This window comes from Equus przewalskii, chromosome 2 (genome assembly GCF_037783145.1).
Source record: "Equus przewalskii isolate Varuska chromosome 2, EquPr2, whole genome shotgun sequence".
Classification (NCBI taxonomy): Eukaryota; Metazoa; Chordata; class Mammalia; order Perissodactyla; family Equidae; genus Equus; species Equus przewalskii.
This window is the reverse complement of record NC_091832.1, coordinates 82,456,159-82,480,454: the sequence shown is the minus strand read 5'-3', so window position 1 is coordinate 82,480,454 and position 24,296 is coordinate 82,456,159. Positions and strand designations below refer to the sequence as shown.

At 34.1% G+C, this 24,296-nt stretch overlaps 1 protein-coding gene across 5 annotated transcripts in view; it reads right to left on the bottom strand.

Annotated features, from left to right (window-relative positions):
* LRBA (LPS responsive beige-like anchor protein) overlaps positions 1 to 24,296 on the bottom strand; it is a 706,265-nt gene that overhangs the window by 598,157 nt on the left and 83,812 nt on the right. For all 5 annotated transcript variants that reach the window (XM_070611607.1, XM_070611606.1, XM_070611608.1 and 2 more), the window contains exons 3-9: positions 19,858 to 20,089; positions 19,545 to 19,645; positions 14,677 to 14,772; positions 11,484 to 11,605; positions 11,272 to 11,398; positions 10,475 to 10,594; positions 8,220 to 8,366 (exon numbers count right to left, since the gene is read on the bottom strand). In XM_070611607.1, coding sequence (XP_070467708.1) covers positions 8,220 to 8,366; positions 10,475 to 10,594; positions 11,272 to 11,398; positions 11,484 to 11,605; positions 14,677 to 14,772; positions 19,545 to 19,645; positions 19,858 to 20,089 — 945 coding nt within the window. The remainder of the gene's footprint in view (positions 1 to 8,219; positions 8,367 to 10,474; positions 10,595 to 11,271; positions 11,399 to 11,483; positions 11,606 to 14,676; positions 14,773 to 19,544; positions 19,646 to 19,857; positions 20,090 to 24,296) is intronic.

Genomic DNA, 24,296 nt, shown 5'->3' with positions numbered 1-24,296 from the left:
ACAAATTGGACATCGTCAAACTTAAAGAAATTTCTGCTTCAAAAGAAAACATCAAGAAAGTGAAAAGACAAGCCATGGAATGGGAGAAAATATTTGTAAATCATATATTTGATAATGGACTTGTTTCTAGAATATATTTTAAAAACTGTTAAAGCTGAGGCTGAGGGAAGGAAGAATGGGGAGTTGTTCAATGGGTACAGAGTTTCAGTTTGCAAGATGAAAATAATTCTGTAGATAGATGCATACAATGTGAACATACTTAATACTACTGTACTGTACACTTAAAAATGGTTAGAAGTGGTAAATTTTATGTGTATTCTACCACAATATAAAAAAAACTTTTAAAATTCAACAAAAAGCTCAATTTTTAAAAAGGAAAAGGATCTAAATAAATGCTTCTTTAAAAATATACCTAAAAATAACCTATAAGCACACAAAAAAGGCTCAACATCATTAGTCATGAGGGAAATGCCAATCAAAACCAAACCACAATGAGATACCATTTCACACCCTCTAGAACGGATATAATCAAAAAGTCAAACGATAACACATGTAGAAGAGAGTAGGGAGAAACTGGAATCTTCATATACTGCTGTGGGAATGTAAAATGATACAACCACTTTGGAAAACAATCTGGAAGGTTCTGAAATGATTAAATACAGAGTTACATATTACCAGCAATACCACTCCAGGTACAGACCCAAGAGAAATGAAAACACACGTCCACATATAAACTTGTACACAAGGGTCCACAGCAGCTTTATTTATAATATCCAAAAGGTGAAAATAGCCCAATGTCCAACAACCAATGAATGGATAAAAAAGTGTGATATATCCATTCAATAAAATATTATTTAGTAACAAAAAAAATGAAGTATTGATGCATGCTACAACATAGATGGACCCTGAAAACATCACACTGCATGAAAAAACGTCACTCACAAAAGATCATGTATTGTACTATTTCATTTGCATGAATTGTTCAGAATAGACAAATCCATAAAGAAAGTGGATGAGAAGTTGCCAGGGACTGAGGAGGTGGAAAAATGGGGAGTGACTGCTGATGAGTATGGTGTTTCTTTTTTGGATGAACATAATGTAACATTAGAGAGTGGTGATAACTGCACAACTTTGTGAATATACTGAAAATCACTGAATTGTATATATTAAATGGGTGTTACAATACATAAACCATAGCTCAATAAAGCTTATATTTTAAAAAGTCATTCATACCAATGGCTATTCTGAGACCCATTAACAAAACTTTAAAACAAAATTCAAATAAATAAACTTCACTGAAAGTAATCTACTGACTAGCAGAAGCAAGCCCAACGCTATTTAAAGAAAATCAACAAAATCCAGACACCTATGTGATAAAAATCATAACATCCATTATCCAATCCAAAATTAATGAACAATCCAACAAGCCTGAAGTAACCAGGAGAATGTCAGTAAATAAAAATAGACTCAGAAATACAGATGATGAAATTAGAGGAAAAAGACATTACAACAGCTATTAGAGCCAGCCCTGATGGCCTAGTGGTTAAAGTTCCATGTGCTTCACTTCAGTGGCCCAGATTCGGTTCTCGGATATGGAACCACATCATTCATCTGTCAGTAGCCATGATGGGGTGACAGCTCACATAGCAGAACTAGAAGGACCTACAACTAGAATATATAACTATGTACTGGGGTTTTGGGGAGGAAAAAAAAAAAGAGGACGATTGGGAACAGATATTAGCTCAAGGCGAATCTTCCCCAGAAGAAGAAAAAGAAATAGCTATTGTAACTATGGTCAAGTATTTTTGTTTTTAGAACAGCTGTATGGAGAAAAACAGATGATAATGAACAGAATCAAAACTTAGAGAGCAAAAAACATGATATGAAAAATTTACCTGATGGAATTAATAGCTGATTAGACACTTGATAGGGAAGGATTAACATAAATATTGCAAAGAGAACACCACAAAAGAAAACAATTTATAAATCAGGCAAAAAAAAGCCAGAGTCTCAATGACCTATATGCTTATATCTAAAGGTCTAAAATAAATATAATATGAATTCTGGAAGATTAAAAAAGACAGAAAATATATTTAAATAATGGCCAAAACATTTTCAAATTTGACCAAAACTATGAACCCACAAATCCAAGAAGTTCAAATAATCTGAAGCAGACTAAGCACACACACACAAAAAGCCCATACCAATATATACCATATTCAATTTCTGAAAATCAGTGATAAAGAGTAAATCTTAAAACAAGCAAGAGAATGGGGCTGGCCCCGTGGCCGAGTGGTTAAGTTCGCGTGCTCCGCTGCAGGCGGCCCAGTGTTTCGTTGGTTCGAATCCTGGGCGTGGACATGGCGCTGCTCATTAAACCACGCTGAGGCGCGTCCCACATGCCACAACTAGAAGGACCCACAACAAAGAATATACAACTATGTACTGGGGGGCTTTGGGGAGAAAAAGGAAAAAAATAAAATCTTTAAAAAATAAAAAAAACAAAATAAAAAAAAAACAAGCAAGAGAAAAGACATATTACATACAGAGGAAGCAGTATAATAAAGACCACGCACTTCTTGTCAGAAACCATGCACGTCAGTTAACAAAAGAACATCTTTTAAAAGCTCAAAAAAGAAAACTCTCACCATAGAATTTTGTAAACAGTGAAACTATTTTTCAAAAATGAAAGCAGAAGAAGGCTTTATCAGACAAATAAAAGATGAGAAAAGTCATTAACAGTGAATCTCCATTACAAAAAATATTAAACTTATTCAAATGCAAGGAAAATGATATGAGATGGAAACATTAATCTACACAAAGACAAAGTGTCCTAGAAATGGTAAATACATAAGTAAATACAAAACACATGATCTTCCTCATTTTTAATTTCTTTAAAATATAAGTGAATGAATCAAAAATAAAAATGTAGCATGGGAACAAAAATATATGAAGAAGTAAAATTTATGACAATAACAAAACAAAGGACAGGAGGGGTAACTGCAGGAGTATGTTGTATGTTACACTGTACAGTATCATTTGTTGGTAGACTGTGATAAGTTAAAGTTTAAAAAATTACTAATAAACCAAAAGTAGAAATAAAATGGAATACTAAATAATATGCAATTAATCCAAATCAAACCAAGAAAAGAGAGAAGAATCAAAGAACAATGAGAGAAACAGAAAACAAAAAGCAAGACAGTAGATTTAAGTCACACAATACCAATACAGTCATACACCACTTAACAAGAGGGACACGTTCTGAGAAATGCGTCATTAGGCAATTTCATCATTGTGAGAACATCATACAGTGCACTTACTCAAACCTAGATGGTATACCGTACTAAACACATGGGCTTTATGGTACTAATCTTATGGGACCATTGTCATATACGTGGTCCACTGTTGACCGAAATGGCATTACGCAGCACATAGTTGTACTTACATTGAATGTAAAGTCTGTGAACACTCCGATTAAAAGGCACAGATTGTCTGGCTTGATAAAAAAGCAAGACTCATTTTTAAAAATGTAATATATTTCTAATAAAAACTCTTCAGAAACTAGAAATAGAAATTTCTCAACTTGAAATGATATCTATAAAATATGGATGAATGCTTTCCCCATGAAATCAGGAACAAGACAAAAATGTCTACATTTGCCACTTCTATTTAACTATTTATACTGGAGGTGCTACCCATTGCAAAAGGCCAAAAGGAGAAAAGGCATAGAGATTGGAAATGAAGAAATAAAAGAACAGTCTACATGAACAAATGCGTAGAAAATCATAAAATAACAACAACAAAAAAGCTAGTAAAACTAATACCAAGTTTAGCAGGGTCTTAGGTTAAAAAGTCAATAAACAAAACTCAATTGTATTTCTATATACTAGAAACAAATGTTTGTAAATTGACATTTTAAAATATACTACTAATTATCAAAAAAATATGAAATACATAGAAATACCTTTAACAAAATGTATGCATGGCCTGTACAATGAAAACCAAAAATCAATGCTTGGAGAAATTAAAGAAGACCTAAGTAAACAGAAAGACATATCATGTTCACAGATGGGAAAATTCAGTATCAGTGAGATGTCAATTATTCTCTCATTAATCTACACGTTAAATAAAATACCAAATAAGACCCCAGTAGACTTTTTTATAGAAACTGATAAGCTGGTTCTCAAATATGTCTAAGATGCAAAGGGCTAAGAAAAGCCAAAATGATTGTGAAAAAGAAGAATACAGTGGAGGGTTTTAGACTTCCTCTTTTCAAGACTTACAATGAAACTACAATAATCAAGAAAGTACAGTATTGGCATAAGTAAAGACATATAAATCACTGAAATACAAAAGAGTCTCAAAGATGCCAAGGTAAGGCAATGGAGAAAGAATGGTATTTACAAAAATATACTGTTGCAATACCAGGATATCCTTATGAAAAGAAAAAATGAACCTCGATCCTTACCTCATACCATACACAAAAATTAACTCAAAATGGGTCACAGGACTAAATATAAATACCAAAACTATAATACTTAGAAGAAAACATGAGAAAATCTTTCCAACCTTGGAACAGGACACAAAAATCATGACAATAACCGAAAAAAAATAATAAATAGGAATTCATAAAAATTAAATTCCTCTGCTCTTCAAAAGCCATATTAAGAAAACCAAAAGGCAAGATACAGACCAGTGGGGAAATATTTGTAACTCAAACATGTAGTAAAAGACTTATGTACAGAAGCTATAAAGAAACCTCAAAACTCAACAATAAGAAAACAACCAACCAAAAATAAAAAACTTGGGGGGGGGGGGCGGGATTTGAACACACACTTCACAAAAGAAGATGCAAAAATGGCCAAGAAGCAATGAAAAGATGCTCAGAATCTCTAGACATTACAATAATGGAAATTAAAATCAAAATGAGATACTGCTGCCAACTCAAATGTCTAATATTTAAAAAGACTGGCAATACCAGGTTTTAACGAAAATGCAGAGCAAGTAGAAAGCTCATATGCTGCTTGTAAAAATGTAACATTGTACAACCACCTTGGAAAAGAGGTTGGCAATTTCAGTTGCCTAACCACTTAGTAATTCCACTCTTACATATTTATGAAATAAAAATGTGTCTACACAAAGATCTGTACACCAAGATTCATAGTAGCTTGTTCATAATAGCCAAAAACCAGAAACAGCCCAAATGTCCATCAATAGATAAATGAATTAAAAAATTGTGGTATTAAAAGGGCATCATCATGATGGCGGCAGGAGAGGATTCTTTTGTCTCTCCCCTTCAACCTATAATAAATAAAACATCCATAATCCAACAAAGGCTACATTGTGCAACACACCAAGACACAGTAAAGATCCACACATCAGCAGCAGTGGAGGCAGAACCCCATGATCCCAGGCCCTGGCCTCAGCTTGGAACCTGGCAGCAGTAGCAGAGGTGTGCACAGGATTCCTACATCCCAACTGCAGGGGCACCTGTGAACACAAGCTAACAGGCAAGAGCTGAGATGGTGCCCCACAAACCCAGCTCCCTCCATACCATTTCCCCGTTTCCCCACCTTGGCTTGTGACCCAAGTAATTCCGGACAAGGGAACCCTCATACACTGCTGGTAAAAATGCAAACTAGTGCAAGTACTATGGAAAACACTATAGAGATTCCTCAAAAAACTAAAAATAGAACTACCATATGACCCAGCTATCCCACTACTGAGTATCTACCCAAACAACTTGAAATCAACAATCCAAAGGAACATATGAACCCCTATGTTCAATGCAGCATTATTCAAAGTAGCCAAGACATGGAAACAATCCAAGTGCCCATTGACCGATGATTGGATGAAGAAAATGTGGTGTATATATACAATGGAATACCACTCAGCCATAAAAAGACAAAATCATCCCATTTGCAACAACATGGACAGACCTAGAGGGTATTCTGTTAAGTGAAATAAGCCAGACTGAGAAAGACAAACACCATATGATTTCACTCATATGTGGAATATAAACAAACACATGATTCAGTGGTTACCAGGGGAAGGGGGGTGGAGGGGTGGGCACAGGGGGTGAAGGGGCGTGCTTATGTGGTGACAGACATGGAATAATGTACACCTGAAATTTCACAAAGATGTTAACTATTATGAACTGAATAAAAAAATTTTTTTAAGGTAAAAGGGAAAAAAGCATCAAAAATAACTATAACCACTTCAATTTGGTAACAAACTCACAACACAAAAAGGGTAATTTGTGTCAACAAAAACATAGAAGGGGAAGAAGAAAAGGACAGAACCTGTATAAGCAAATGAAGGTAAGAGGCAATCAGCAGAAAAAGGACTACCTTAGCTATGAGAACGTTTACACAAACCACATGTTAACGACAAAACAAAACTTCAGAATAGAATCACAAAACATAAAGAAAGAGGAAACTGAGAAACACACAGATCAATGGAACAGAATTAAGACCCTAGAAATAAACCCATACAGTCATGGCAGCTAAGCTTCAAGAAAAAGGCAAGAATATACAATGGAGAAAAGAAAGTCTCTTCAACAAACGGTGTTCGGAAAACTAGACAGCCACATACAAAACAATGAAAGTAGACCACTATCTTATACCCTACACAAAAATTAACTCAAAATGGATTAAAGGCTTGAATGTAAGACCTGAAACCATAAAACTCCTAGAAAAAAACATAGGCAGTACACTCTTGACATGGGTCTTAGCAGTATCTTTTGAATATCGTGTCTCCTCAGGCAAGAGAAAGAAAAGAAAAAATAAACAAATGGAGCTACATCAAACTAAAAAGCTTCTTCACAGCAAAGGAAACTATGAACAAAATGAAAAGACAACCTACTGAATGGGAGAAGATATTTGCAAATCATACATCCAAATAAGGGGTTAATATCCAAAACATACAAAGAACTTATACAACTCAAAAACAACAACAAAAAACAATTAAATTAAAAATGAGCAGAGGATCTGAACATTTTTGCAGAGAGGATATTATACAGATGGCCAAAAGGCACATGAAAAAATGTTCAACATCACTAAGTATTAGGGAAATGCAAATCAAAACTACAATGAGCAAAAAAAACAAAACCTACAATGAGCTATCACCTCACGTCCATCAGAATGACTATTATTAAAAAGACAAGAAATAACAAGTGTTGGAGAGGATGTCGAGAAAGAGGAACCCTCATATACTAGTGGTGGGAATGTAAATTGGTGCAACCACTAAAGAAAACAGTACGGAGATTTCACAAAAAATTAAAAATAGAACTACAGTATGATCCAGCTATTCCACTTCTGGGTATTTATCCAAAGAACACAAAAACACTAATTCAAAAAGATACATGCACCCCTGTGTTCACTGCAGCATTCTTCACAACAGCCAAGACTTGGAAACAACCTGACCTCGAGGGTATTATGATAAGCAAACTAAGTCAGACAGGGAAAGACAAATACCATACAATTTCACTCATATGTGGAAGATAAACAAACACAGATACAGAGAATAGATTCATGGTGTCCAGGAGGGAAGAGGAGGTAGAGGGAGAGCATCATGGATAAAGGGGCTCGTGTCTACAGTAATGGATGGCCATTAGACTTTTGGTGGGGAACATAATGTAAGTCTATACAGAGGATGAATATAACGATGTACACCTAAAATTTATACAATGTTATAAATCAATGTTTGTATTTTAACAATTTAGTAGTCATTTGAAAAAATTAATGCACAAGTTGAAAGAAAAACAATAACGTTTCCTTCCTTATTATATTAGCAAAATTATTTACTAAAGGGATGGAGACACACCTTGGGCACTGTACGAATTCTCAAACTCTGCAGTCAGATTTCATACCTCATCCTCATTTCCTGTTCCACATTGCTTTTCACATGGTATTTGCTCTTTACCACAGCAACTATTGAAAACTTAGCTATGCAAAGATATGACATCATCAAAAGAAATGCAGCACGAACTAAAGTTGAAATTTGAGCTAGCAGTTTGCACCGTGCCCCACATACGACAAGTACACTGTGTTTCCCTCAAAAATTTAAAGTAGCCTTTGGAATCTTGAGATTTCCATGCAGTGCCCCCTGGGTACTCTGACACACAGTTTGGTAACCCAAGGTAAGTTGCCCCATGCATCACCCACTTTTAAATCAAGCTCAACTAACAATAGTTAACCAGTGAACAGCAAGTAAATTACCTTGTATCCCAGGCCCAACTGATAAATAGCAAAAATCTGAGCTGCATTAAGTGCTTCACTAAATAGGTAAACTGCAGTCATCTGACCACAGAATACTCTATTAGCATCTGCTGTTTCTGACGAGCCCAGGAAACATTTATCAAAGGTCTGTAAAAGAAAACAGAAGATTTTACTAGAGAAAAACAAAAAATTATCTCCTTCAAAAATAACAACAACTTCTATTGGTATAAATGTTTTGTCCATTCTAAACTACAATCTGAAGAGTTTAAAATAATTCATTTAGCATTTCACTTCATTCATTCCTATCCGGTGTAGCAATCCAGAAAGACATCACAGAAAAGGAGATAAGTTTTCCAAACTACAAAAACAAAACTTGATGACAAAGTGGAGGCAGGAAATAGAGAAATCATTATGGACTGTGAAGGTTCACACTTGGGCAACCAAAGAACCAGACAGAAGAGCATAATTTGGAGGAAGAAGGAAAATCACAAGGTTGAAACATAATGAATCTACCTTTTCTGTGAGCTGGTATGGATGGAGCTAACATGGATGAAGAAGCAACTGCCAACAGAGTTCTGTAAGTTTGATGAGAAGTGAAAACTATAGAGATAGGTTTTCTGCAGACATCAAGATATAGATAATGGGTGAAGTTGTGGGAGTAGACATAATCTCTCCAAAGGAATATGTAAATCCAGAAAAGCAGGTGTATGTTTTTCTTCTAACATAAAATCTTAACATCCAGGTTGCAAAGATCACATTTTAAAAACCCATGTGTACAACCAAGGGGGAAAGTAAAGTTCTTCTCATCTCTTTAAAAGTATCATTTTATACCACAAAACCATTAGAAAGAATGTTGAAAAATATGTATGTATTAACAATAGGAAATACTAAAAAGTTGTTAACACTGGGTTCGGAAGACATACCATCTAGGTCAAATCACTACTTCATATGTTGCTGATCTTGGCAAGTTATTTAACCTTTCTGTGCTTCAGTCTCAGCTATAAAATGGAGATTATAATAGTACTTATCTTGCAAGATTAGGGCTTTTAGAAAATAAAGGTATTTATTAAAATGTCTGGAATACAAAGAAGCACTCAATAAAGGTTAATGTAAGAAAACACAGGTTAAAAAACAATACACATATGTGATCTCATTTTTGTATTAAAAAAATAATGGGAGCTAACCTCTATTGAGCCTTTATTCTGTACAAGGCACTCTGGTAATGGATTTTTGAACAGCATCTCATTTAGTCATCACATTAACCTTCTGAGACAGGTACTATTGTATACCCATTTTTAGGTGAGAAAACTTAGACCTAATAGATTAAGTAAGGTTATATAGTCACTTAGTGACAGAGCTGAGATTCAGTCTACCCTTTACAATAACTTCAGCTCTTAAAGTTAGCATTACACAATATGTAAATATGTATAGCATAGGATATGGAAGGAGTTAAGGGTGAATGGGTGGTACGTTTTGAATTCATTTTCCTGATCTGTATTTTTCAAGGTTTCTATTAAACAACATAATTAGAGGGCTGGCCCCGTGGCCAAGTAGTTAAGTTCACACACTCTGCTTTGGCGGCCCAGGGTTTGCATCCTGGGCGCAGACATGGCACCGCTCACTAGGCCATGCTGAGGCGGTGTCCCACATGCCACAACTAGAAGGACTCAGAACTAAAATATGTACTGGGGGATCTGGGGAGAAAAAGCAGGAAAAAAAAAAAGATTGGCAACAATTGCTAGCTCAGGTGCCAATCTTAGGGAAAAAAATGTAATTAGAGGGAGAAAAAGAACATTTGAATTTAATTCTAACCTATGGATCTCTTTTTCAATCCTGAAAACATTATAACATCATAATTTCTATATTGGGTATGAATTATATGCAAAATTTACAAGAATGCATCATCTAACTCATTCATAAAAATGATCAGAACCCTGTATTAGAGCTTCCAAGTTTAATTTGATCAATGAACCAATGACACAAATACTTCAAATATATACCCACTGTTACCTATAAATCCTGATCTCAACCCTATCCAGAATAATTTGACAACAAGGACTGAGTAATATCTCATGTGATACATTAACATAGTTCTACACATTTAATATATTAAGATGCTAGCCAAACTACAACTATAAAAATACGCCAGTGTGGTATTCTAAAATTTATATTCAATGTAAAATATATTTTTCTTATTTTAAAAGTTCATGATTGTGAAATAATTTTTTTCATTGTAATATCTTTAAACTACTTACATCACTGGTGTTGACAAACCATGTTATCTCTCCATAGGAAGCTAGCTCACCATTCACATAACATCGTAGCTCACTGTTCTTCCATCGGTTATAAATGTGCACTATAGTTACCATATACCACTGAAAAAGCAAAAACCATTAAAAAAAAAAAAAAAAGATAATACCCAATCCAACTCAGCCACATTGACAACCACAAGTAAAAATTAAATAATAAATTACAATTAAATCTAAAAATAAAATAAGACTACCTTGACCAAACTCAATATTCAACCTCTAGAACAATATTTATTCAGGGGAACACTCAATGGATAAGAATTTAATTGTCAAATTATTTTTCCAAGTTTTTCTTATGAAAATTTTAAAATATACTCCAAAAAACTAAAAAGTTTAGTATAAATACCCTCTTGCCCACCACCTAGATTTCACAATTATCAACATTTTGCCATATTTGCTTTATCTAGCTATTTCCCTACTATATATGTATATAAACCATTTATTAATCTCTAAATTTTAAACTATAAAAGAAAACATACTACTACTACTACTATAAGTACTACTAAAATAATTGCCATTGATATTTTCCCCTTGTATTTCTCTTAAACTCTATAAATAACTAAATATCCACTCTTTTTATTATCCAAATCAGAGAGGTTAATAATTGTCCAGCAATTTACACTTCATTTTCTGAAACAGTATAAAAAGAGTTGTGATTTGCCATATATTATGTCAATAACATTAAAACAAAGCATTTGAAGGCTGGCTTGTTAACATAACTATGACTCAATAAGATCACATACCTTTTGTGGCTTGAAATCAAATTTCACACAATGTTGAAAGCCTTTTCCTTTTGACTTTATTGATGTTATAATCAAACAGCCCCCAACAAAGTGAGCAGAATAACCAAGACCTTTGCTGGTTCTGAAACTACAGAATAAGTTTTCATTTTACCTCTAAATATTCTTCTCATTTTCAAAGTAAGGTAATAACACTAAGTTACAGAACTACATACCAATATAAATATGGTTTATCCTTATCCACATTGATGTTATTTACAGGATCCATTCTAAGCCAGGTATGAAACGTAAAACCATTCTGGTATGGCCATTTGGCTATAGGAGGTAATGCAATAGCCTAAAGGAAAAAACTTTGAGTTATTGACTCACATGAAAAACTTTATTATTAAAATCATGAAAATGAGACTTTAAAATGCTATAAATATATTTCTACTACATATTATTCTGCAATGATTAAAATGTCTAGAAATCATCTCTTTATCTGGAGGAAGACTTTTAATAAGTTCTAAATTTTCCAAAATACAAAGTAATGATGTTAATTTAATTAAATGATAGAAACAGCCCACGTGACCTGCTGGACACACTAATTTTGTTTGCTTCATTTCTTATAATGAACATATCCAAAGAGATTCCAATTCCACTTTGGCAGCCCAGAGTTCACAGGTTTAGATCCTGGGCACAGACCCGTACGTTGCTCAAGTCATGCTGAGATGGTGTCCCACATATAAAATAGAGGAAGATCAGCATAGACGTTAGCTCAGCAACAATCTTCCTCAAGCAAAAAGTGGAAGATTGGCAACAGATGTTAGCCCAGAGCCAACCTTCCTCACCAAAAAAGAAAAACGAAAGCACAATGAGATGCCCCTTCACATCCACTAGGATGACTATAATAAAAAATACAGACATTAACAAGTGTTGGCAAGCATGTGGAGAAATTGGAACCTCATAAATGCTGGCAGGATTGTAAAATGATACAGCCACTTTGGCAAATAACCTGGAACTTTCTCAAATGGTTAAACAGACAATGTGACCCAGCAATTCCACCCCTAGGTACATACATAAGAGAGATGAAAACATATGCCCACACAAAAATTTGTACACAAAAGCCCATAGCAGCATTCCCAGAAAGTGGAATCAACTCAAATACCTACTAACGATTAAAAACATATGTCCACACAAAAACTTATACATAAAAGCTCACAGCAGCATTCTCAAAAGCGAAATCAACTCAAATATCCACTAATTAATGAAAGATTAAACAAAACGTGGTATATTCTTACATTACTCTTACATTAGATTATTCTTACATTATTCTTACATTAGAATGTTAGTTAGGCATAAAAAGGAATGAAGCACTAATACATGCTACAATATGGATGGACCTTGAAAACAGCATGCTAAGTGAAAAAAGCCATCACAAAAGACCGGATATTGTATGATTCCATTTGTATGAACTGTCCAGAATAGACAAATCCATAGAGACAGAAAGCAGAGTAGTGGTTGCCTAGGCCTGGAAGGTTGGGGGTAAATGGGCAGCAACTGCTAACGAGTGAAGGGTTTCTTCTGAGAGTGATGAAAATGTTCTAAAATTGACAGTGATGATGGTTGCACAACTCTGTGAACACACTAAACCATTCAAGTGTACATTTTAAATGAGTGAAATGTATGGTATGTGGAGTATAACTCAATAAAGCTATTAAAAGATCATACTACACAAGCTTTTATTATAACTTTCATATGCATTTATGTATATATATCATATACCCACGTACACTCTTTTATATGTATAAGATAGTCCATAAAACATGAAAAAATCATTAAGCCAAATTTATGTAATCATACTACTGAGACTTCAAGAAACTGATTTAAAATGAAATGTTGCACTAAGAAAAACATTAAAGAATACATATTCATTGTATATCTATGTTCTCTCTCACCAAAAAACAACAGTAGAAGATGTGAAAGCTTTGTAAAAATAATTTACCATGCATACTTTAACGTCCCTTTAAAACCTATCTTTAAGGAATGAGTCACTGAGTATATTTAAAACATCTGTTCTCTAAAAGTTCCAAAAGCTGCTTAGCTGAACAGCCCCACTTTCAAGATCCGTGCAAGTAAGTGGAATGGACACACTACAATACAATCTCAGAGAACTATAAATAATAAAATGATAACATGCATTAAAAAAAGGTTAATCCATAAGAATACTTTTTTTTATGTTAGACACTAATGATAAGCTCAATACCAACAGAGTAAAGTATTCTGGAAAGCTTCAAATCTAAAATGCTTATTAAGGAAAAATTATAAAGGAAAAACAACATGAGCAATAAAACTTTCCAAAGAAAGCTGTGTATTGTGTGCAAAACATTCAAATATCACAAATGTCCTTTTAAAATACTCTTTCCTTTCGGCGAGTATTGCCTGGCTACATACAGTCTAACAAGCAAATAAGATATTATAAGAACCAAAGTAAAAAATGAATAAAAGGTAAGCTCAGAAAAAAACAAGCTGGAATATCTTCAAAAAAATGTTTGAGGACTGGGCCGGTGGCACAGTGATTAAGTTCGCATGCTCCGCTTCAGGAGCCCAGGGTTCATAGGTTCGGATCCCGGGTGTGGACCTACACACTGTTCATCAAGCCATGCTGTGGCAGCATCCCAAATACAAAACAGAGGAAGGCTGGCATAGATGTTAGCTCAGCAACAATCTTCCTCAAGCAAAAAGAGGAAGATTGGCAACAGATGTTAGCTCACAGCCAATCTTCCTCACAAAAACAAGTTCACTTGTAACATGAAGACCAGTGTAATAATGAGGAGGTAAAAACACTTCCATAAAAAACATATACGTATTATATAATGTACTCCTATAAAATTTTGAAACAGTAGAGATATTATTACCATATACAATTGTCTTATTTATAAACTGATTACAGCTTATAAGAACGCTGAGACTAATATAATATGGAAACTCACAGTCAGGAAAACTTGCCTAGAAAGTCTCAAAAGAGTTACTCTCATTCTATACACCAGGAGCAAAAGAAACATAAATAGGGAAACGCAAGCCTAAAGAAAGATGTTCAAAAAGAATAAAAGTGTTACACACAAATATTTGAGAACACAGAGACAAATTCATAAGACAATATGCTTATGTTCAAAAGAATTGGGTTCTAACTCCCTTACTGCCCCAAGGTGTGAGTGGGTAGCTTTCTTAACTTCTTTGAGTTTCTATTTCTTCACCTCTAAAACAGTTAGGAAAAGTAACGTGCACAATTGCTGTAAAGGTTAAGTTAGGCTGTGCAAAGAAGTTTCTACCTAACACAGAACCTGTCAGGGGTGTTTACAGGACTGTACTTGCAAGAGGCAAAGGAGAGAAGAACTCCAAGTGACTTCCTCATTACGAGTTACTTACTGCAGCACTCTTTCCTGGAAAGTTGAAAAAGGCATCAGGACCATACTTCTGAGGCACATGCTTTAGCACAGATAGCAACTTCCCAGCATGTGGAGGCTATAAAAATAATTAACAACTCATTAACCACACTACTCACCATAAAACAAAAATAACCTATTTTTAATACAGTCATACTTCAATATACCTGAGAATAAAAGAATAATGCTATAAGCTAAAAAGCATATAAAATAACCAAAGAAAGGTTATTTTCAACTATCTTAAATAAACAATGCACTCTATGCGATTTTTTGGTAATACCGGGACATATGAGGTGTTTGATAAATATGAGCCAATATCATTTGACACTTGAAACTCTTCTCCACACTGCAGGAAAAGTGAACTTTTAAAATTACAAACTACATCAACTCACCACCTATTCCTCTTTAGAACACTTTTTAATTTTACAAATAAATAATGCTTACTATGTTCCACTGTTAAAGGCTTTTAAAAGACTTTAAGAAGAAGAAAATATTTTAACCTTCCAACCACGTGAGGGATTATTATTATCCCATTTTATAGAGGAAGAATCTGAGACAGAGGAACATGTCCAAGGTCACACAAGTATCAAGTGGCAAGGATGGGATAAAAATTCAGTTTGACTCCAGAGTCCATGCTTTTAATCACTACACTTTCACTTTATTCTCTCTGTTCCCTATTTATTCACTTTATATTATTCTCTCTCTCCTGTAGCTTCCCATTGCCTTTAAAATGAAGACCAAAACCCCTAACAGATACTTTATCTACCTTGTTAGCCTCATTTTGTATCTCAATGTCCCCTTCTCTCTGCACTCCACCCACAATGCCTTCTCTGTCTTCTTCTCATAATGGGGCCTGAACACAAGCTATTCCTTGTGCTTAAAATGTTCTGACTAGGCCTGCTTCCCTTCCCCTCTTAACTGCATAAATCTTACCCATCCTTTAGAGCTCATCTTAACGGTCACTGTCTCAGGGCAGTCTTCCCTAACATCTGAGACTGGATTAAACCTCCCTACTATATTTCATTGTACAATATACCTCTACTAGCATGTATAAAAGTTGTAACATTACATTTATTTGACTAATGCCTCTCTGACCCACAAGTCTCCTCTAATACAACAAACAACCAATAGCTAAAATGAAAAGTTCATTCACATTTACAAGGAAAAGCAAAGAAGAATCAGATATACGTTATCATTTTAATCAGTTTATAAGCAAATAAGATAAAGTGTAGCACATTCTTCCCTGTTAAAAGTTCAAAACAGTGTCAAACTACAAGTGAAATCACTGGCTTGCTTGCATCTTATTTGATAGCTGCTCTAAATTATCATTACTAACAGGCTAAAAGAGTTCAGCAATCTTTTACCTAAATGTTAACTTAAAAGCTTCATTCCTAAATGATAAAGAAATTTTCAATTAACCACACTGCTCAATTCTAAAAGTGTAATAACAAATAACTACAATCACACTGATTTTCTAAATTCAAAAATGAAATAACCAAAAATAACTCTGCAGTCAAAAATAAAAATGCAGTATTGTAGCATTTCCATCTACAGAAATCATTCCTTAAATTTTCCTTTTCTATAAACCAATCAACAAAAGAATACATTAACAAACACCTTCCTCCACAGACACTGCTAGGGGATTGTATACTGGGGTAGCCTTTCAGAAAATAATTTAGTAGTCATATTTCAAGAGTCTTTAAAAATGCTTATGCCCATTGATACACTATTTCCATATGTAAAAATCTGTGCTAAAGTAATAATCAGAAAAGCAGATATAGATTTACATAGGGATATTCCACTGCACTGATGTGATAGTAAAAGCAACATAAATAAAATAAACGTCTGAGCAAGGCCTTGCTCTTATTTTATTAACAGTTCCTGATCTTTTTCCCTATATCCCCTAAACCTATTCCATTCTACTCCCAATCCCATAAGCAACTATATTAACACGTTTAATCTTTTTATATGTGTTCCTTCGAAAATATGTTTTTATGCGATTGTACCTATAATTTAAATGATGGGTTTAAATGATGGGTTGGGTTAGACATATCATTCCGTTTCTCACTTTTTTCCTGCTTTTTGCATCTTTTCATATTACTCTATGCACTGATTCTAAGCACTAAACAATAATCTATTCTATGCATCTAACAAATTTTACTTATCTACTCTCCTAACGATAAACACCTATGTAGACAATACGCTGCCACCAAAAATAATGCTTCAATGAACATCCTTGTGTGTATTTCCTTTCGGAACTATGTGAGAATTTCTTGGAACATGCACTCAGGAGCAAATTGCTAAGTCATTGGATATGGGTATAATTTATGAGACTATGTAGTGCTAGATTACTCTTGAGGTTGGCTCAACTGGTGTTCATTCCAACCAATAGCTCTCAGGTTTAAAATAACGCTATTCCCCCACTTATACTTGCTATTAGCCAACTTTACAATCCTTGATACCACTAGATATAAGGTGACATATCACTATTGTTTTAATTTGAACAACTCTAATTATTAGTGACTTTGTGTTTATTTGATTGTGGGGTTTCTATCTTTGTAAATATCTGTTCATATGCTTTGCTACTTTCTTATAGTTTTATATATTCACCAATATAACAAAAAAATGCTAGTTATATATTCAGAATAAATTATTTGAATATAAATCAAAACCAAAATCAAACCAGTATACTTCCTCTTCTGAACATGACAGTAACAGAACTCAGCCTTTCCAACTCACCAAAAACAACCATAAAACTAAACAAGATGTATGAAACAAAAAACTGTTTTCAGACATGGAAGAAGAGGTAGCTCAAGACTGTGATCCTTGAGAAAGGGAAACAAAATAAACCATGAGATTACCCAGACTTTCTATCTGGAGTCAATTTCCATATCACTGCACAAGGGGAAGGAAACCCAACAGAACTTGAAGGTCTCACTGAGTTGATGAGGCAGAAGTTGGAGTATGGGTAGTCTGAGGCGGACAAAAGCTTTAGGACAGAGTACTACAGAAGAAGGGGCTAAACAGACAAGAAACTCCAGAAATCTCCATTGACTCATTGATTTAATACCAAACTGTTCATTTCTACCTTAAAATTCAACAAGGTGGGGCCAAGATATTGACAGCTATAAATTAAAGAACCCCCACAGCTAATATAGTTGTGGGAATCATAAATAATTCCCACAGGAACTGTCTGAGACCCTATTAAGCCCTGGAGAGACCACAGTCTTACCCTACCTCTTGCCACATGTCTGAGACTTAGGGTCATTCACAGAAACCCTAGAAAAGTCACACCTGAACAATAACACTAAATAGCCCTAGAGTAACAGCCAATCTAGACCTGACCAAAAAAAACTTTAAAACTAGCCTGAAAGGATAAAGTTGATCCACAAGTAACTTATCTGCGTGAAAAAAAACAGCCTAACAATCTTAAAAGGAATAGGACAAGATCAAGCACTCAACAAAGAATAATTCACTATGTCTAATATCACTATGTCTAAAGTCACTAGCATAAGAAGCAGAAAAATGTGACCTATAAGCAGAAGAAATTAGTAAGTAAAAATCTGATCTAGGAAATGAGAGAGATGATAGAATTAATAGACAATAACATTAAAGCAACTATGATAAATATGCTAAATATTACCAATGATTTAAAGGAAAACATGAACATAACATGGAAAATGGAAGATATTAAAAAGAACCAAATACAATTTACAGAAATAAAAAACATATGAAATCTGAAATTTTTAATGGATGGAATTAACACACTGCAGAAGAAAAGATCCGTTACCTTAAGAATATAGCAATAAAAGCAATCTAAAATGAAGCACAAAGAGAAAAAAGACTGGGGAAAAAAGTGAACAGATCTCAGTGACCCATGGGACAATATCAAGAGGGCTAACATACATGTAATTGGAGTTACAGAAAGGGGACAAGAGGAGCAAGGAAGGACAAGAAAATGATATTTGAAGAAATAATTACCAAAATGTTTCCAAATTTGATGAAAATTATATTATAAACCCACAGATGCATGAACTCTAATAAGGATAAACACAAGGTAAACCATACCAAGAAACATAATAAAACTGCTGAAAATCAATGATAAAATCATAAAAGCACCCAGAGAACTACAGTTTGATACAAAGAAGCTAAAGAGTCTAACCATTTTAACACAATAAATTAGAATGTATAATTGCAGAGCACAAATTTGGTAATACTTAGAGCTAGATTAAGGATCAGCTGGCTGAGAGCTGCTGTGGGCAATGATCTCTAAAATAAGCCTAAAAATGCAACAAAAATGGAGGAAATATTTACTAGTATTCCTCTAAGGGATAAGTAACTAAGTGGTAGGAAGAAACAGTTTGATAAGGCGCTGTTTGATAAGGAGTTCAAAATAAGTTGACCACCACTACCATCCACTGCAAAGAACCACTAAATTGCATCTAAGGAGGGTGGATCCAATTAACTGCAGAGCTTTTGTTCACTGATGGCATTATTCAAATTTAAGGGCCACAGCTAAACTACTCAGATGAACAGAAAGAGAAGCCATCTAACACTTATTTCTCTGTCCTTATCTTTTTCCTCGAATAATTGTTAAATACATATTTGAGGAACAACAATTTAAAGAAGGACCAAATTATTAGGCTGCCTGGAACACCCAGTTCTCTTTGTCCCCACCTCTGTCAGGTCATGGCAAAAGTAGCTGTACAGATCTAAATGCTACTTTAATTGATCTCTTCCCCTCTATCAGACGTTTACCCGTGTGTAATAATATCAGTTACTTAGATGGCCACTAATATGTTTGGGGAGAAGGATAGTTTCAAATACCAAAGAGTATTTAGGCTTTTTTACCCATTGTCCTTTATCTCCTTGAAGTTTACTGAAGAATAGCTTTAGTTCTCGAACTGTCAAATTATAGCTAGCCAGCACTCCCAACATGTCAACTAAAAGATCTGAAAAGAAAGAAAACAAGTAAAATAATTAAGCTATTTATATTTCTTGAAGGATTAAAATACATTGTGCTTACTTCAGAGTTTGGACCATAAAGTTCTAGGTACATGATAGATGCTCAAATATTTCTTAATATTACTAAATAAGAAAAATACTGTATTTAAGAATAAAACTTTATTTCTTCACATCCATTATACTACAGAAAAAGTCATACCTGCTATCATATTGTCAACTTTTTCAATCTTCTCAAGCACTTTTTCAACAAGGCCTACTTCAGTGCAGACTTGAAGATTTCGTATGCTTTTCTTCAGAATGGCTGTAAACATGCTCCAGACTTCTGCTTGGCAAGTAACGTCACATTTTTCTAGTAGGTCCACCATGCAGATGATACTTTCACCTTCTTGGATGATGAAATTCATTTCCAAATCAAACTGCCCTCCTACCAACTTCCAAGGGGGCAGTAAGGGGAGAAACATTAAAAGCATTAGTATTTCTTCAATATAACTGGAGCACACTCCTAAGCTTTAGATTGGCAATAACTACTCATATAATTCTTCTCTACCCCCTCCAACAATAAAAAGGTCTTTAAAAAACACACACACAGCTCTAAAAAATAAAGCTTCTAAGGAAATCTTCAAGTTAAGATAGCACAAAGTCAAGCAAGACAGAATATAAAAATGGAAATATTTTTCAACAAAAACAAATATAGGATGTCTTAGGTAAATCACTACCTACTGCCCTGTTACTCATAAAGATCTAACTTAGCTCAATAATTGTTTCTAATCCAATATTTCATTTATGAATTATGAACTCTCTGAACTACTCACAACCTAAAGGTCCTTTGCTCCCTAAACAAGCTATGAGCTCACAGCAAAAATAAAAAGCTCTTTGAAAAAGATTCAGAGTGGACACAAAACGTGGAGTTCATAGTATTTGTCAAATTCCTGGTTTATTATCCCTATCCATTTTGATCCTTCTCCTTCTCTGTCAATAATCAGGATAACTTAAACATAATTAGTCACACACCCAAAGTCAGTAATCAAGAAAATTTCATTGGTATTACTATCAGAAAATCCATCCAAAGAAAGCTGTACTGACCTACCTACACCTTGCCATCTCAGCCACAGCGTCCTCCCACAGGGGAAAGGTTTTTAAATTTTAACAAATCCCAATTGCGTAAAGGAATTAAAATATTTTTATAATTACCTTTGCAGAGCTATCCTTTTTAACTGGATTTTTAAAAGATTTATGTCAGAAATAGTTACATACATGATTCACCTACACTCCTGTCCTGAATAATTCTTAGTTTTTCATTATGCATTCCTAAACCCAAAAGGTGAGCAAGAATTAGGAGAAGTGAACTTTACAAAACAAAATCCAATAGCTCATAAAAGAAAAGACATGAAAAGCAAGGAGGGGTCAGAATTAGGAAATCAAAACTCCTTGCAGCCAGAGGTTGACACACGTTCCAGGTTCTGCAAAGACGTACACTGGCATGAGAAAGAAAAAATGGAAAAACGAACAACATGAGGGAGTATCTGCATGCAGGGAGAAAAGAATTCCTGGCAAGCACAGTGGTAAAGGGATCTGGTTCTTCTAGGAAATCTCGGGCAGAAATTTCAGTGTACAATTCTTTGCATCATCAGTAACAAGCAGTAAGGAGAAGACAGTTGAGTATCTGCTAAAAGAGTCCCCTGACGTGACTGGACGGTTCTCCTAGCTACAATGTCCTGGCTATGAATTATACATGCTTGCTTCTCTAGTCCACAAAAAAATTCTGTAAGATACATAAGAATGCTAATATAGACTTGTTTATTTGTTTGTTGAATATTTGCTTGTTTTAACTTTTTATTCTGAAATAATTTCAAACATTCAAAAAGCACAAAGTTTAGAATTCCTGCATACCATTCACGCAGCTTCTCCAAATGTGAATATATTACATAATCATAGGACAATCATTAAAACCAGGAAATTAACATTGATACAATACTATTAACAAATCTACAGATCTTATTCAAATGTGACCACCTGTCACACCAATGTCCTTTTTCTGATCCCCTTAGTCTTCAAACTGAGACAATTGCATAGGCATTCTTGGACTGTCATGATTTTGACACTTTTAAAATGTATTTGCCAGTTATTTTATAGACTGTCTTCCAATCTGAACGCTTCTTTGTGTTTAAATTCAGGTTACGCATTTTTGGTAAAAATACCCCAGAGGTGATATGTGTCTTTCTCAGCGTATCATTTCAGATGATACTTGATGTCAGTATGTCTCGCTATTGGTGAAGTTAGCTTTGATCACCTGTTTAAGGTGGTGTCTGTCAGATTTTCTCCATTTTAAAGTTACTATCTTTCATTTTTAAATTATTAAGCATCTTGTAGGAGAATACTTTGAGACTATACAAATATCTTGTTTCTCATACTTTTAAGCATCCATTGATGGACCTACAACTGCTATGACTGTGGCATTGCTACATGGTGGTTTTATAGTTCCATCATACTTTCTACATTTATTAATTGGAAAATACTTCCTTTGATAATAAAATACATCATCACATCTGAAAAGCCAGCATCATGCTCAAATAGGAAAATTGAAATGATTCTCATGAAAGTCAGAAACAAGACTAGGACATACTATCATCACTATCATTTGATATTCTGGAGATCCAGAAGTCATATTTAGTCAAAAAGCAACAACATGTATAACTATCAGAATGGAGGGATTTAAACTACAATTATTCTCAAATGATATGATATATATCTCGAAAAACAAAGAGCTTCAACTAAAAACTTACTATAAATGAGGAAAGTATTTGGTAATGGAACTAGTGATACAGAAAACAATATGAATCAGCCTCAAAAAAAATTATGCTAAATAGAAGAAGCCAGACACAAATGGTTACCTTAACAACTAGAAATTTATTGTATAGATACATTTAGGTAATGATGTAAGATACAAGAACTTCATTTTAACATTTCTTGACTAGAAAATAGAAGAAACAATCCCCCGAAGAAAACATTATAATGTAATGGTTAGTAAACTATAACCTTAGTTAGTATAGGTTAGTATAACTATATAATAGAATAGGATGCAGCCATTGAAAAGAATGAGACAGCTCCATTTGACATGAAAAGATCTCTAAAATACATTGTTTAGGTAAGAAAAATCACAGTGGAAAAAAGTGTGAATAGTAGGCTACAATTTGAGTGTAAAACACAAACATATGTAGAGATACCTAAGAATGACACAAAAAACTAGTGATTGCTTCTGAAAAGGTAACAGAGCATCTGGGAAAAGAGGGCAAAGAGAAAGTTTTTAGTATATACATTTTTGGACATCTTCTACACAGGTCTGAATAGGTCAAAAACCTAGTTGCAACTAACTTAAGAGACACTACCTTCACCTTAATATTACTTACATCAATCTTTCCTTTTGATCTGTGTTTATTACCATCAGTAACCACCCTTCTAGGAAGCTATAGAATTAATTTTTGAAAGTAATTTCAAAAAAAAAACCCCAAATATTTCACCAGCTTTTAAATTGAGTTTATACTATGAGAGCAGTATCCAGACAGGTGTTTTAAGTATTTCTCCATTGCTTTAAATATTATAAAATATATCTTTCAAGGAGAAAATTGATGGCAGAAATTGGTACATACAAATGTGTGGCATATTTGATATACTATATGTATGCATATCTATTATACCTAAAAAGCATGCACAGGGTCTACAGTATGTCATGTTAACCCTTTCTAATAGTTATTTGAAGCTGATCAACCTTCAAAACACAAATTTGTTTCCAATGACAGGGATCATAATCCAAGTCCAGGCATTGGCTAGTTATTATCTGAGCTGTAGTAATGGCTCTGCACTACAAAATGTAATCTTCCCAAATGTCACAGTAAGTTATGAATATCTGAGCAGCCTAATGCACTTTACTAGCCATGAAATGTGAAAATGTAATCTTATTACCTTTTTTATGGTTGTATTTTTTTGAATAATGTAGCCTGGAAACTGATGTATAGTCTTTTTCTGCATTTTAGCATGATTTGGTCTCCTTTGCTGTATAGAACATTTTTCAAAACTCTCCATTTCAACATATTTTAGTCTTGGCCTGAACTTCATAAACAATTTTTATAGCAACCTTCAGGGTGGCATAACATGCTTTCTATAGGTTATAGTTTAACATACAAGATTAAAGAAATATTAAAGCATCTTATTCAAAGAATTCAAAGAAACCTTCACAAGTTTTGTATTAGGACTTTAATAGGGCATGATGATTATTTTCTTATCAATGGTTATATTAATAAAACACTTTAAGCTGAAATTAATCACTAAACCTAAGTCATCTGTATTTTCAGAAAACCAAAAACACATATAGACCAAAAATAATTATCTTCTCCAAAAGATCTATAAACCTGCAAAGACTGAAACACATAGGAAATTCTAACACATCAAAGTAGAGCTAAGTTTTCCTTTGAAACTTGCTAAATTTTTCCTCAAAGACGCAGCAGGGAATAAGGCATAGCAAATAAATTGGACAGAGTACAATCACAGCTTATGCCCCTAACTAGATACTGTCTATTTCTTGTGACAAATCACTTTTTTCTCTGGACCTGTCTATTCCTTTCTAAAACAAACTAAGTGAAG